This window comes from Salmo salar, chromosome 25 (assembly GCF_965601325.2).
Source record: "Salmo salar chromosome 25, fSalSal1, whole genome shotgun sequence".
Taxonomy (NCBI): domain Eukaryota; kingdom Metazoa; phylum Chordata; class Actinopteri; order Salmoniformes; family Salmonidae; genus Salmo; species Salmo salar.
Window position 1 is genome coordinate 37,333,881 of NC_138315.1, and position 16,563 is coordinate 37,350,443.

Sequence of the window (16,563 nt, forward strand, 5' to 3'; positions counted from 1 at the left end):
CCACTTGTCGCAACTTTTCCACCGAATAGGGCAGGGCGCGAGTGACGTACGCCGTCAGTGAGTTTATAACCCCCACACAGATGCCGACTCAATATACGATGAGGGTTGATGAGAGAACCCTACATATACATATATATATATATATATATATATATTATATGATAGTTTGACATTCTTTGCATCATTCAAATTATTATATTTTTATGTAATTTTTACTGAGACCAAGGTCTCTTTTACAGATGAGCCCAGATATTTAAAGGTTTAGTTTCAGCTTTTTATGATGCTATTAGGCTACTGTAACGACCCTGGGTTTATATGCGCGGAAATCGACTCTGACGCTTGAGCATGCTTTTGCAGCACAGTCGATAGCGCGCCGGACTTCGGGCTTGAAGGTCGAGGGTTCGAGACCTGCTCCCTGCCTGCTGTTTCATTACACTATTTTTAATTGGTTTTGGGAGTTATGAGTTATGAGTCACAACATTTCATTTAACTTTATGAATATATTTTTTACAAACTTTCAAGAAAGAAGACACCAACTATGTCTTTGGAGGACTCGTTCATTTTAAACCCAGAGAACATGATTTTTAACGTATCGCAGGTGTCCAGTATCAACACAGAGGTTCAGACGCACTACATTTGGCTGCCCGGTATTGCTATCGCCACCGTCTACGGATTAATAATTATTATTGGATTTATTGGTAACGTCACGCTAATGAGGACGTTTATCACAGTTAAATCCATGCGGACGGTGCCCAACCTGTTCATGTCCAGCCTCGCGCTCGGGGACCTGCTGCTTCTAGTCACGTGCGCTCCGGTGGACGCCAGCCGGTACCTCGCGGACAAATGGCTCTTCGGCCGGGTGGGATGCAAACTCATCCCGTTCATCCAACTAACCTCCGTCGGCGTCTCCGTTTTCACACTCACTGCGCTCTCTGCAGATAGGTAAGGCTTTTAGAATCAAATGTGTTGTTTTCTCAATCCCTCCGACGGGAAGTTAAATTAACTTTTTCAAGTAAAAGTAAAAACAAAAGAACAGCCTTCATTGAAGTTTTCCAACCATTCTTTGGCATTGTAATATGAACAGGCAGGTATGGTAGCACGAACAGGCAGGTCGTGTAATTAGGTGACACATTATTACACTAGCCTACACTTTCAGCCTGGTTGCAGATGTTGTTCACTGCAGACAGAAGAGAGAGTGAACTGGTGGGGATTAGCTCGCATACTATAAAGAGGGATCTTGTTTATTCATGACATGTTCATTCTGTGTAGGCCTAATGTAATTCAAGTCCAATCTTTTATTTTGTCCTATTCATCAATTCACTCCTCAAAACTCTGTTATTTCAATCAATAGAAAAAAAGAGATATGGCACCCCTTGTGGCATTTGTGGCGCCACTTTTAGAAATAATGGCAGAATTTGTCCTTAAATGGCCGCTTTTGGCTTTTAGTGAGAGTGTATAACTGGCACAGTGCTGAAGTCCCATGGACATTAAATCACTTGTCAGGACACACAGAGACACCATAAAAGCCATTTTCAACATGTTGATAATGGCTTTAGAATTGCCCTCGTGATGCAAAGAAAACTGTTGCATTTGACAGTACACCAAGGGGCCGATTCCGACCCGATTTAGACGTGCATACATTTCCAGGGATGGGCACTCTGGAATGTCTAAATTATAGGCTACCCCGACCTTCTCTGTTTCCTATTTCTATCATGTTAAATATTAGCCACTATCAGTATCGACCATCAGTAGGCCTAATAACCACACATATTCAACTGCCAATTTACTGTTAGTTCCCTTCAGTTGGTATACCTTATCATTCCATTTCATTTCATTGTTTCGTTTACCTTCATTTGCTTCCTCTGTAAACGCCGTCAAGTCTGTGTGGTTGTTACTGAGGATCATTAGTAACAGTTGATAATATAAGGAAAAGACATGTAGGCTAATTAAATTGTTAGCGCTGACCAAGCGGTAACAGTTTGAACCTGACATATGGAGCAAAACTTGGCTGTGTTATCAAACAATTCCATGGTTAGTGCAGGAAATTATAAATACTTTCCTAAACCTAAATAATCTACATGGTCAGAGTATTTTAAAATCTACCAATTAGTGCTGAAACAGAGACAATAGGCATATATTTAGATTTTGTTCTTTCATTGATCCTTAATATTCTGAACCATTCTCTCTTGGCCAGCAAGTGGGAGGGTTTTCAGCATTTGAATGATATTTATTCAGAGCGCGCAAGGTAGCCACATCTGCAGAGCGCTTTACACAACTGAATACCAAATATTGAAAAGTGAACAGGAAAGGCGTGACTGCTCAGCAGGCTCCTGAGCTGTGTTCTATTCTGTTCTATTATTCTATCCCACTATGTTCTCAGCTCCTCTGTTCTTACTGTGCAGAGTTCTTTGTCCATCAAAGTTCTTTCATCATTGGAACCTGGAGTTCAAAAAGTTCTTAGAAGGCTATTAGTCAGAGCTGAAAGAGAGAGTGAATGTTCCTTTAGTGAGGTGAAGACAGGCAGACTGGCCTATCTCAGTTAGTGAGCAACCAGAGAGCTGTCCACTCAGTCTTAATTTCTTACTGGCCCAGACTAGAGGTCGACCAATTATGATTTTCCAACGCCGATACCGATTATTGGAGGACCAAACAAGCCGGCCGATTTTATTTATTTATTTATTTGTAATAATGACAATTGCAACAATACTGAATGAACACTTATTTTAACTTAATATAATACATCATCAATAAAATCTATTTAGCCTCAAATAAATAATGAAACATGATCAATTTGGTTTAAATAATGCAAAAACAAAATGTTGGAGAAGAAAGTAAAAGTGCAATATGTGCCATGTAAAAAAGCTAACGTTTCATTTCCTTGCTCAGAACATGAGAACATATGAAAAGCTGGTGGTTCCTTTTAACATGAGTCTTCAATATTCCCAGGTAAGAAGTTTTAGGTTGTAGTTATTATAGGAATTATAGGACTATTTCTCTCTATACGATTTGTATTTCATATACCTTTGACTATTGGATGTTCTTATAGGCACTTTAGTATTGCCAGTGTAACAGTATAGCTTCCGTCCTTCTCCTCGCTCCTACCTGGGCTTGAACCAGGAACACATTGACAACAGCCACCCTCGAAGCAGCGTTACCCATGCAGAGCAAGGGGAACAACCACTCCAAGTCTCAGAGCGAGTGACGTTTGAAACGCTATTAGCGCGCACCCCGCTAACTAGCTAGCCATTTCACATCGGTTACACCAGCCTAATCTTGGGAGTTGACAGGCTTGAAGTCATAAAGAGCGCAATGCATTGCGAAGGGCTGCTGGCAAAACGCACGAAAGTGCTGTTTTGAATGAATGCTTACGAGCCTGCTGCTGCCTACCATCACTCAGTCAGACTGCTCTATCAAATCATAGACTTAATTATAACATAATAACACACAGAAATACGAGCCTTAGGTCATTAATATGGTCGAATCCGGAAACTATCAAAACAAAACGTTTTTCCTGTCAGTGAAATACGGAACCGTTCCGTATTTTATCTAACGGGTGACATCCCTAAGTCAAAATATTACTGTTACATTGCCCAACCTTCAATGTTATGTCATAATTACATAAAATTCTGGCAAATTAGTTTGCAACGAGCCAGGCGGCCTAAACTGTTGCATATGAACGCTAGAGATGTGACACAATTTCATGTTAGCAGGCAATATTAACTAAATATGCAGGTTTAAAAATATATTCTTGTGTATTGATTTTAAAGAAAGGCATTGATATTTATGGTTAGGTACAATGGTGCAACGACAGTGCTTTTTTCGCAAATGCGCTTGTTAAATCAACACCCGTTTGGCGAAGTAGGCTATGATTCAATGATAAATTAACAGGCACCGCATCGATTATATGCAACGCAGGACACATTAGATAAACTAGTAATATCATCAACCATGTGTAGTTAACGAGTGATTATGTTAAGATTGATCGTTCTTTATAAGATAAGTTTAATGCTAGCTAGCAACTTACCTTGGCTTCTTGCTGCCCTCGCATAACAGGTTGTCACTCCTCGTGGAGTGCAATGTAAGGCAGGTGGTCAGAGCGTTGGACTAGTAACCGGAAGGTTGAAAAAACTAATCCCCGAATCCCCCCTGAACAAGGCAGTTAACCCCCGTTTCTAGGTCGTCATTGAAAATAAGAATGTGTTCTTAACTGACTTGCCTAGTTAAATAAAGGTGTACATTTGTTTTTTTTAAATAGGCAAATCGGTGGCCAAAAATACCGATTACAGATTGTTATGAAAACTTGAAATCGGCCCTAATTAATCGGCCATTTCGATTAATCGGTCGACCTCTAGCCCAGACGACCCACTCAATACCATACACATTCAAACTGATGCATTAACACCCTACCTGTCACTGCAGTTCTCTGCCCTACGCATGCTTTTAAAACAGCAGAATTTAAGGAAAATATCAATAATGTAACCAATCTAGGCAAATAAATAGGGATTACTTTTACATTCCTCACACGTCACCCGTTATTACAGGTGAATATATACAGTCCCAGTCAAAGTTTGGACACACCTCAAAGGTTTGTCTTTATTTTTACTATGTTCTACATTGTAGAATAATAGTGAAGATATCAAAACTATGAAATAACACATATGGAATCATGTAGTAACCTAAAAAGTGTTAAACAAATCAAAATATATTTTATATTTCAGATTCTTCAAAGTAGCCACCCTTTGCCTTGATGACAGCTTTGCACATTCTTGGCATTCGCTCAACCAGCTTCATGAGGTAGTCACCTGGAATGCATTTCAATGAACAGGTGTGGCCTTGATAAAAGTTAATTTGTGGAATTTCTTTCCTTCTTAATTCATTTGAGCCAATCAATTGTGTTGTGACAAGGTAGGGGTGGTATATAGAAGAAGTCCATATTATGGCAAGAACAGCTCATATAAGCAAAGAGAAACAACAGTCCATCATTTACATTTACATTTTAGTCATTTAGCAGACGCTCTTATCCAGAGCGACTTACAAATTGGTGCATTCACCTATAATATCCAGTGGAACAACCACTTTACAATAGTGCATCTAAATCTTTTAAGGGGGGGGGGGGTTAGAAGGATTACCTTATCCTATCCCAGGTATTCCTTGAAGAGGTGGGGTTTCAAGTGTCTCCGGAAGGTGGTGATTGACTCCGCTGTCCTGGCGTCGTGAGGGAGCTTGTTCCACCATTGGGGTGCCAGAGCAGCGAACAGTTTTGACTGGGCTGAGCGGGAACTGTGCTTCCTCAGAGGTAGGGAGGCGAGCAGGCCAGAGGTGGATGAACGGAGTGCCCTTGTTTGGGTGTAGGGCCTGATCAGAGCCTGAAGGTACGGAGGTGCCGTTCCCCTCACAGCTCCGTAGGCAAGCACCATGGTCTTGTAGCGGATGCGAGCTTCGACTGGAAGCCAGTGGAGAGAGCGGAGGAGCGGGGTGACGTGAGAGAGCTTGGGAAGGTTGAACACCAGACGGGCTGCGGCGTTCTGGATGAGTTGTAGGGGTTTAATGGCACAGGCAGGGAGCCCAGCCAACAGCGAGTTGCAGTAATCCAGACGGGAGATGACAAGTGCCTGGATTAGGACCTGCGCCGCTTCCTGTGTGAGGCAGGGTCGTACTCTGCGAATGTTGTAGAGCATGAACCTACAGGATCGGGTCACCGCCTTGATGTTGGTGGAGAACGACAGGGTGTTGTCCAGGGTCACGCCAAGGCTCTTAGCACTCTGGGAGGAGGACACAAGGGAGTTGTCAACCGTGATGGCGAGATCATGGAACGGGCAGTCCTTCCCCGGGAGGAAGAGCAGCTCCGTCTTGCCGAGGTTCAGCTTGAGGTGGTGATCCGTCATCCACACTGATATGTCTGCCAGACATGCAGAGATGCGATTCGCCACCTGGTTGTCAGAAGGGGGAAAGGAGAAGATTAATTGTGTGTCATCTGCATAGCAATGATATGAGAGACCATGTGAGGATATGACAGAGCCAAGTGACTTGGTGTATAGCGAGAATAGGAGTGGGCCAAGAACAGAGCCCTGGGGGACACCAGTGGTGAGAGCACGTGGTGCGGAGACAGATTCTCGCCACGCCACCTGGTAGGAGCGACCTGTCAGGTAGGACGCAATCCAAGCGTGCGCGGTGCCAGAGATGCCCAGCTCGGAGAGGGTGGAGAGGAGGATCTGATGGTTCACGGTATCAAAGGCAGCAGATAGGTCTAGAAGGATGAGAGCAGAGGAGAGAGAGTTAGCTTTAGCAGTGCGGAGAGCCTCCGTGACACAGAGAAGAGCAGTCTCAGTTGAATGCCCAGTCTTGAAACCTGACTGATTAGGATCAAGAAGGTCATTCTGAGAGAGATAGCAAGAGAGCTGGCCAAGCACGGCGCGTTCAAGAGTTTTGGAGAGAAAGGAAAGAAGGGATACTGGCCTGTAGTTGTTGACATCGGAGGGATCGAGTGTAGGTTTTTTCAGAAGGGGTGCAACCCTCGCTCTCTTGAAGACGGAAGGGACGTAGCCAGCGGTCAAGGATGCGTTGATGAGCGAGGTGAGGTAGGGGAGAAGGTCTCCGGAAATGGTCTGGAGAAGAGAGGAGGGGATAGGGTCAAGTGGGCAGGTTGTTGGGCGGCCGGCCGTCACAAGACGCGAGATTTCATCTAGAGAGAGAGGGGAGAAAGAGGTCAAAGCACAGGGTAGGGCAGTGTGAGCAGGACCAGCAGTGTCGTTTGACTTAGCAAACGAGGATCGGATGTCGTCAACCTTCTTTTCAAAATGGTTGACGAAGTCATCCGCAGAGAGGGAGGAGGGGGGGGGGAGGGGGAGGAGGATTCAGGAGGGAGGAGAAGGTAGCAAAGAGCTTCCTAGGGTTAGAGGCAGATGCTTGGAGTTTAGAGTGGTAGAAAGTGGCTTTAGCAGCAGAGACAGAAGAGGAAAATGTAGAGAGGAGGGAGTGAAAGGATGCCAGGTCCGCAGGGAGGCGAGTTTTCCTCCATTTCCGCTCGGCTGCCCGGAGCCCTGTTCTGTGAGCTCGCAGTGAGTCGTCGAGCCACGGAGCAGGAGGGGAGGACCGAGCCGGCCTGGAGGATAGGGGACAGAGGAAATCAAAGGATGCAGAGAGGGAGGAGAGGAGGGTTGAGGAGGCAGAATCAGGAGATAGGTTGGAGAAGGTTTGAGCAGAGGGAAGAGATGATAGGATGGAAGAGGAGAGAGTAGCGGGAGAGAGAGAGCGAAGGTTGGGACGGCGCAATACCATCCGAGTAGGGGGAGAGTGAGAAGTGTTGGATGAGAGCGAGAGGGAAAAGGATACAAGGTAGTGGTCGGAGACTTGGAGGGGAGTTGCAATGAGATTAGTGGAAGAACAGCATCTAGTAAAGATGAGGTCAAGCGTATTGCCTGCCTTGTGAGTAGGGGGGGAAGGTGAGAGGGTGAGGTCGAAAGAGGAGAGGAGTGGAAAGAAGGAGGCAGAGAGGAATGAGTCGAAGGTAGACGTGGGGAGGTTAAAGTCACCCAGAACTGTGAGAGGTGAGCCATCCTCAGGAAAGGAACTTATCAAGGCGTCAAGCTCATTGATGAACTCTCCAAGGGAACCTGGAGGGCGATAAATGATAAGGATGTTAAGCTTGAAAGGGCTGGTAACTGTGACAGCATGGAATTCAAATGAGGAGATAGACAGATGGGTCAGGGGAGAAAGAGAGAATGTCCACTTGGGAGAGATGAGGATTCCAGTGCCACCACCCCGCTGGCTCGATGCTCTAGGGGTATGCGAGAACACGTAGTCGGACGAGGAGAGAGCAGTAGGAGTAGCAGTGTTATCTGTGGTGATCCATGTTTCCGTCAGCGCCAGGAAGTCTAGGGACTGGAGGGTAGCATAGGCTGAGATGAACTCAGCCTTGTTGGCCGCAGACCGGCAGTTCCAGAGGCTGCCGGAGACCTGGAACTCCACGTGGGTCGTGCGCGCTGGGACCACCAGGTTAGAGTGGCAGCGGCCACGCGGTGTGGAGCGTTTGTATGGCCTGTGCAGAGGAGAGAGAACAGGGATAGGCAGACACATAGTAGACAAGCTACAGAAGAGGCTACGCTAATGCAAATGAGATTGGAGTGACAAGTGGACTACACGTCTTGAATGTTCAGGAAGTTAAGCTTACGTTGCAAAAATGTTATTGACTAAAATGATACAGTACTGCTGGCTGGTGGAGTAGGCTAGCTAGCAGTGGCTGCGTTGTTGACTTTGAACGTGTAGCTGGCTAGGTAACCTCGGTAGTTTCAGTACTACACCTTGTCATGATACAAAGCAACTTTGTAGCTAGCTAGCTAACATAACACTAATCAAGACGTTCCTTGTAGTGTATTTAGTTTCAACAATGCTGCTCGTCGGTAATAGTTGGCTAGGTTAGGAAAAATGGCGTCGCGGGGGACGGAAATAGCTGGCTAGCTAACCTCGATGGCTGGCTAGCTAACAATTATCAATTAACAATTATCAAGTTATGACAAAGACAACTAGGTAGCTAGCTAGGTAACACTGCACTAGTCAAATCGTTCCGTTGTTTAGTATTAGTAACTACAGCGCTGCTAGTCGGTAACGGATGGCTAGCTGGCAGTGGGTTAATGATGACTAGGTGTGTTGAGTAAGTCTGGCGCCGCGTCGCGGCTGGCTAGCACACCTCGATAATACTCAAACTCAAACTACACAATTATCTTAGATACAGAGACAGCACAGACAACTATGTAGCTGGCTAACCAACACTAACACCACACTAATCAAGTCGTTGCGTTGTAATGTAATAGTTTCTGCGGTGCTGCTAGTCGGTAGAAGTTGGCTAGCTAACGGTGATGACTAGCTAGCTAGCAGCTAGCAGTGTTGACTACGTTAGGAGGACGAAGATAGCTAGCCTCGATAATTACTCAGTTACTCTAAACTACAAAATTATCTTTGATACAAAGACGGCTATGTAGCTAGCTAAGAAGAATTGCTCAGATCAAACAAATCAAGCCGTTGTAATGTAGCGAAGTGGAATATTACCTGTGGAGCGAAGCGTGGTGCGACTGCTCGCTCCAAACTTTAAGACATTACAATTCGTAAAATTTGAAGAACTTTGAAAGTTTCTTCAAGTGCAGTCGCAAAAACCGTCAAGTGCGATGATGAAACTGGCTCTCATGAGGACCACCACAGGAAAGGAAGAACCAGAGTTACCTCTGCTGCAGAGGATAAGTTCATTAGAGTTACCAGCCTCAGAAATTGCAGCCCAAATAAATGCTTCACAGAGTTCAAGTAACAGACACATCTCAACATCAACTGTTCAGAGGAGACTGTGTGAATCAGGCCTTCATGGTTGAATAGCTGCAAAGAAACCACTACTAAAGGACACCAATAAGAAGAAGAGACTTGCTTGGGCCAAGAAACACGAGCAATATACATTAGACCAGGGGAAATCTGTCCTTAGGTGTGCTGCATCAGATGACCTGGCCTCCACAATCACCCGACCTCAACCCAATTGAGATGGTTTGGGATAAGTTGGACCGCAGAGTGAAGTAAAAGCAGTCAATAAGTGCTCAGCATATGTGGGAACTCCTTCAAGACTTGGAAAAGCATTCCAGGTGAAGCTGGTTGAGAAAATGTCAAGAGTGTGCAAAGCTGTCATTAAGGCAAAGGGTGACTACTTTGAAGAATCTAAAATATATTTTATTTCTTTAACACTTTTTTGATTACTATATGATTCCATATGTGTTATTTCATAGATTTGATGTGTTCTCTACTATTCTACAATGTATAAAATAGTAAAAATAAAGAAAATGAGTAGGTGTGTCCAAACTTTTGACTCGTACCGTATATATATTTTTGTTGTATTAACAAAGGTTTTTGTAATTATTTGCAGAACTTTGATGCCATATAAGCAATGGATTTTGATTCAGGAAATCCATGTTTTATTATGAGAGTTGTTCTTTTTCATACATTAATTACCAAATGCCTTTATAGCACTCTTTGATAGTCCTGAAGTACCCTTATGTATATTGCATCCATATTCTCTTATTACAGATATGATCAAACTCAACTAGCCAACACCAGCTGCTTTTCATTGAATTCTCTGGTTCTTTTAATCCAGAGCAATGTGAGACAATTGTTTCTTTAATGATAAAGGATCTGGGGGGAGGGTGGGCTTTAAGCTAGAAACAAGAGGCAGGCTGGGGAGTACCGGCGACCGAAGGAGGAACTGGAGGCAGCAAAGGCAGAACGACGGAGGTATGAGGCATTATATCCTCCATTTCATGAGGAGAGGAGGCAGCCCCAGAATTTTTGTTGGGGGGGGGCACACGGGGAGTTGGGGTAAGTCAGGCAATAGACCTGAACCAACTCCTCGTGCTTATTATGGGGAGCGTTTGGCATGGAGAGCACCGTGCTATGCGGAAGTGCGCACGGTCTTGCCCATCCGCACGCACAGTCCGGTGCGGTCGATACCAGCCCTCCGCAAGTGCCGTGCTAGAGTGGGCATCCAGCCTGGGAGAAGTGCGCCGGCACAGCACATCTGGCCACCAGTGCGTCTCCTAGGCCCAGGCTACCCTGCGCCTGCTCTACGCACGGCAGCCATCATTCCTCAGCACAGCCCAGTTCGCCCTGTGCCAGCACTCCGCCTGTGCCGGGCTACAGTAACAACTCAGCCAGGACGGGTTGTGCAGGCCGTGCGCTCCAGACCTCCAGTGTGTCTTCAAGACCCAGTGTATCCTGTTCCTGCTCCTCGCACTAGCCCTGTGGTGCGTGTTACTGTTCTGGCGCCTCCAAAGCCAGCCCCACACATCAGGCCTCTAGTGCGCCTGCCCAGTCCAGTATGTCCTGTTCCTGCACCTCGCACTAGCCCTGAGGTGTGTGTCAATTGTCTGGCGCCTCCAAAGCCAGCCCCACGCATCAGGCCTCTAGTGCTCTTGCCCAGTCCAGTACGTCCTGTTCCTGCTCCTCGCACTAGCCCTGAGGTGCGTGTCAATAGTCTGGCGCCTCCTAAGCCAGCCCCACGCATCAGGCCTTCAGTGCGCAGTCCCAGTCCAGAGCTTCCGGTGACAGTTCCCCGTCCAGAGCTTCCGGCGACAGTTCCCCGTCCAGAGCTTCCGGCGACAGTTCCCCGTCCAGAGCTTCCGGCGACAGTTCCCCGTCCAGAGCTTCCGGCGACAGTTCCCCGTCCAGTGCTTCCGGCGACGTCCTTCAGTCCGGAACCGACAGAGACGGCCCATAGTCCGGAACCGGCAGAGACGGCCCATAGTCCGGAACCATCAGAGACGGCCCACAGTCCGGAGCCTGCTGAGACGGCCCACAGTCCGGAGCCTGCATAGACGGCCCACAGTCCGGAGCCTGCATAGACGGCCCACAGTCCGGAGCCTGCAGAGACGGCCCACAGTCCGGAGCCTGCAGAGATGGCCCACAGTCCGGAGCCTGCAGAGATGGCCCACAGTCCGGAGCCTGCATAGACGGCCCACAGTCCGGAGCCTGCAGAGACGGCCCGCAGTCCGGAGCCTGCAGAGACGCACCTCAGCCCGAGGTCTCCAGCGACGCACCTCAGCCCGAGGTCTCCAGCGACACACCTCAGCCCGAGGTCTCCAGCGACGCACCTCAGCCCAAGGTCTCCATCGACGCACCTCAGCCCAGAGCCTTCAGCAGTGGTCTACAGCCCTGAGCCTTCAGCGGGGGTGGGCAGGTTAGAATAGGGACTAAGGCCGGAGCCAGAGCCACCTCCGTAGTTGGAGGATGGGGGGGGGGGTGTAGCACGGGAGCCGTCGTTGACGGTGGCCACCCTCCCTTAAAGTTGGGGGTTTATTTTTGTGGGGTTTTTGTTTTGAGGGGAATTCAGGGTCTGCACCTTTGGGGGGGGGGGGGTACTGTCACGTCCTGACCAGTAAAAGGGGTTATTTGTTATTGTAGTTTGGTCAGGGCGTGGCAGGGGGTGTTTGTTTTGTGTGTTTCAGGGTTTTTGATTTATGTTCTATATTTTCTATTTCTATGTTTATTCTAGTTTTCTATTTCTATGTTGTGTTTTTCAATGACCTCCAATTAGAGAGAGCTGGTTGTCGTTGTCTCTAATTGGAGGCCATATTTAAGTGTGTTCGTTTTTCACTTGTGTTTGCGGGTGGTTGTTTCCGGTATAGTCTGTGCACCTTACTGGACTGTTTTCATCGTTTGTTTTGTTTAAGTGTTTTTCTTTAATAAATTAAAAGAAGATGATCAATATACCCGCTGCATTTTGGTCCACTCCTTACGACGCCCGTGACAGACGCGACTCTGATGCACATGGGAATGAATATCTTTGGTTTGTCTCTATGATATTCAGAAGCTAAGCTACGATCTTCTAAAGTCAAGAAGTCAACGAAATTGGACTTTGCTTGGGAAGTAATCTTATACAATGTGTGGCTCTGTCGCTATCAATTGATCTCTTCACTTTCTGTAAAAGAGAATGTATAATTATCATAATAAAACATATTTGCTAACGGAGTAACATTTGGGGAAATCGGGTCTAGACTTTATTTTCCTTATCTATTATTATAATTATTAAATAGCCTATCTATTTTCAAATGTGAAAAAGGGGCCTTGGGGAAAAATGGTTGGGAACCCCTGTGCTAAATGACTGGTAAATGTAATCAAATTAGTTTTCTGCTTGTCCCAGGTACAAGGCCATTGTCAAACCCATGGACATCCAGACGTCCACAGCTAAGATCTGCTTCCGAGCAGCAGCCATATGGCTCTTCTCCATGATCCTGGCCGTTCCTGAGGTGGTCTTCTCCGACCTTCACACCTTCAACATCGGCCAGACCAACGACACCTTTGTGACATGCGCTCCCTACCCCCACGCCGGGGAACTGCACCCTAAGATCCACTCCATGGCCTTCTTCCTCATCTTCTACATCATCCCCCTCCTCATCATCTCTGTGTACTACTGCTTCATCGCACGCAGCCTGATCCAGAGCGCCTCAGACATGCCCGTGGAGGCACACTTACACATCAAAAAACAGGTGTGTGAATGTGTGTCTGGACACTGGACATTTAGGTGTTTATCATTTAATGAGACATGGGAAATAGTCAAATGGGAAAATAAGAAATGTGTGTATGCGTTTGTGTGTGTGTCCTTCTGAATACTCCAATTGAATGATGCTTTCTTTACCATCCCCACAGATTGAGTCCAGGAAGCGTCTGGCTAAGACAGTCCTGGTTTTTGTGGGTTTGTTCGCTGTGTGCTGGCTCCCCAGTCATGTGATCTACCTGTACCGCTCCTACCACTACGGCCAGGTGGACACGTCCCTGGGACACTTCATCGCCAGCGTGTGTGCCCGCGTCCTGGCCTTTACCAACTCCTGTGTCAACCCTTTTGCCCTCTACCTGCTCAGCAACAGCTTCCAGAAGCAGTTCAACAAGCAGCTCCACTGCCGCCGTCATCCACCAATCAACTGTAATGCTCAGAGCACGGGGCGGAGCAACACGCGACTGACCTCGGTCAAGAGCAACAATCAGTCTCTGGCTAACTTCAGCCTCGTCATCGAGGCTCATGTTAGTCAGGAAGGCTGTGTGTAGTGACTGTGCTAAAGATGATGCTTTAGACTTGTAGAAGTGACATTCCAAGACTGACATACTGCTACCCAATGAAATCACAGAGTAATTTATGGCTGTAACCCATATACTGTAGTGGGCCTGTGTTCTAACTCCAAGTGTTGCTATTGTAGCACCATTCATTCATTCTAATTCTATGGTTGATATGCAGGGCTTCAGTATATGCATCCCATGATCCATGATTGATAAAAAGTGTTTTATTTTAAGCAGGGGTGGAAAGAGTACTGAAATATCCTACTCAAGTAGAAGTACTGTTACTTTAACTACATTTTACTCAAGAAGAAGTACATTTACTGGTGTAAAAAAACTCCTCAAGTAAAAGTAAAAAGTAGCTAATTTAAAAAGTACTCAGAAAAAGTAATTGAGTTAAAAAAAAATATTACAAGTAGTTAAAGTACTCGTACAAGTCCTCGGAAAAGCTACTCAATTAGAGTAACGGGAGTAGTTGTAATTAGTTACTTTACACCTCTGATTTTAAGTTTTGAATTTATCATCTTAACAGCTACTGCTATGTATGCAAACCAATGTGTCTCAGTCCTCTGGAGATGCAGTTCTGTTCTGGTTTCTCATTAGAACTGTATTGATCCATTAGAGAAGTTCTTAGAGAAGATGACAACCCAACCAGGTGTGAATAAGATGCCGAGGACAAGGTTATGAAGAGAGGTACTGGAGCTGCCGTTGTGTACCGGCGCCTAAAGGACAGTTCTGTAGGGATATCTCCAGCTGACTAAAACACCAACAACCTCAGTGCTTTGAAAGATACATATTAGATTGTTGTTTATATGAGTGTTTGAATTCTGTAGCCTACACTGAAAGATCAACTTCCTTAACAACAGCTGCCCAGGAGTAGTCAGTCCTGCATCAAAGGCTTGGAAACGTTCTATCTACAAACTCATAGACATCTCAACTCATAAACATCTCAGCATTGGTTGAAGAGATATAAATATCTGTATACAGTTCATTGTACGGATCAGACTACAGTACAGTGCATTCGGAAAGTATTCAGACCCCTTGACTTTTTCCACATTTTGTTACGTTACAGCCTTATTCTAAAATTGATGAATTCAATTTTTCCATCATCAATCTACACACAATACCCCATAATGACAAAGCAAAAACAGGTTTTTGGAATTTTTTGCAAATGTAATAAAAATAAAGAAGTACCTTATTTACATAAGTATTCAGACCCTTTGCTATGAGACTCAAAATTGAGCTCAGGTGCATCCTGTTTCCATTGATCATCCTTGAGATGTTTCTACAACTTGATTGGAGTCCACTTGTGGTAAATTCAATTGATTGGACATTATTTGGAGAGACACACACCTGTCTATATAAGGTCCCACAGTTGACATTGCAAAAACCAAGCCATGAGGTCGAAGGAATTGTCCCAAGAGCTCCGAGACAGGATTGTGTCTAGGCACAGATCTGGAGAAGGGTACCAAAAAATGTCTACAGCATTGAAGGTCCCCAAGACCACAGTGGCGTCCATCATTCTTAAATGGAAGAAGTTTGGAACCACCAAGACTCTTCTTAGAGCTGGCCGCCCGGCCAAACTGAGCAATTGGGGAGAAGGGCCTTGGTCAGGGATGTGATGGTCCCGAGTTCCTCTGTGGAGATGGGAGAACCTTCCTGAAGGACAACCATCTCTGCCGCACACCACCAATCAGGCCTTTATGGTAGAGTGGCCAGATGGAAGCCACTCCTCAGTAAAAGGCACATGACAGCCTGCTTGGTTTGCCTAAAGGACTCGCAGACCATGAGAAAAAAGATTCGCTGGTCTGATGAAACCATGATTGAACTCTTTGGCCTTAATGCCAAGCGTCACATCTGGAGGAAACCTGGCACCATCCCTACGGTGAAGCATGTTGGTGGCAGCATCATGCTGTGGGGATGTTTTTCAACGGCAGGGACTGGGAGACTAGTCAGGATCGAGGGAAAGATGAACGGAGCAAAGTACAGAGAGATCCTTGATGAAAACCAGCTCCAGTGTGCTCAGGGCCTCAGACTGGGGCAAAGGTTCACCTTCCAACAGGACAACGACCCTAAGCACACAGCCAAGATAAAGCAGGAGTGGCATTGGGACAAGTCTCTGAATGTCCTTTAGTGGCCCAGCCAGAGCCTGGACTTGATCCCGATCGATCATCTCTGGAGAGACCTGAAAATAGCTGTGCAGCGATGCTCCCCATCCAACCTGACAGAGCTTGAGAGGATCTGCAGAGAAGAATGGGAGAAACTCCCCAAATACAGGTGTGCCAAGCTTGTAGCGTCATACCCAAGAGGAATCGAGGCTGTAATCGCTGCCAAAGGTGCTTCAACAAAGTACTGAGTAAAGGGTCTGAATACTTATGTGAAGGTGATATTTCAGTTTTAATTTGTAATACATTTGCAGCAATTTCTAAAAACATGTTTTTGCTTTGTCATTATGGGGTATTTTGTGTAGATTGATGAGAATATATATTTTTTTAAATCAACTTTAGAGTAAGTTTGTAACATTACACAATGTGGAAAAGGTCAAGGGGTCTGAATACTTTCTGAATGCACTGTATATCTGATTGTTTGGGTCAGATGAAAATTGAGTTATGTCCAAGAGTAGTTTGATGTTGTCCAAAGTGATACTTGTGTTTCTCAATGTTTGATAAATATAAAAAGTAATTCTCTCTGGGTGAATTGAATATTTTGTTGTTGTTTGAGCATTTTCTGGTGTCTCTGTAAAAGCACAGCTTGGCACGCCATCATGTTATTTGATCTACATTTATTTGTAGAACAAGCTTATGTTGTCTTGTTTACAGTGCCAAAGTTTTTATTGTGTTAAAAATTAGTGGCAATATATTTTTAGCAGTACATTTGTTATATTTTTTATGTAGCCTACATTATGATGTTTAGTGTTGATTAAATGGTTGAAAAGTGATGGTGTGTGGCATTTCGATGTTGCTGTCCTGTACTTTTCATCAACACATT

The 16,563-nt window shown here is 45.6% G+C and overlaps 1 protein-coding gene across 1 annotated transcript; it reads left to right on the forward strand.

The window, feature by feature from the left end:
• Positions 1-370: 370 nt before the first annotated feature.
• Positions 371-16,021, forward strand: grpr (gastrin-releasing peptide receptor). Its single transcript, XM_014174216.2, has 3 exons — positions 371-942; positions 12,668-13,013; positions 13,174-16,021. Exons 1-3 carry the CDS (start codon positions 539-541, stop codon positions 13,567-13,569), a joined length of 1,146 nt encoding a protein of 381 aa, XP_014029691.1. The 5' UTR covers positions 371-538; the 3' UTR covers positions 13,570-16,021.
• Positions 16,022-16,563: the final 542 nt, after the last annotated feature.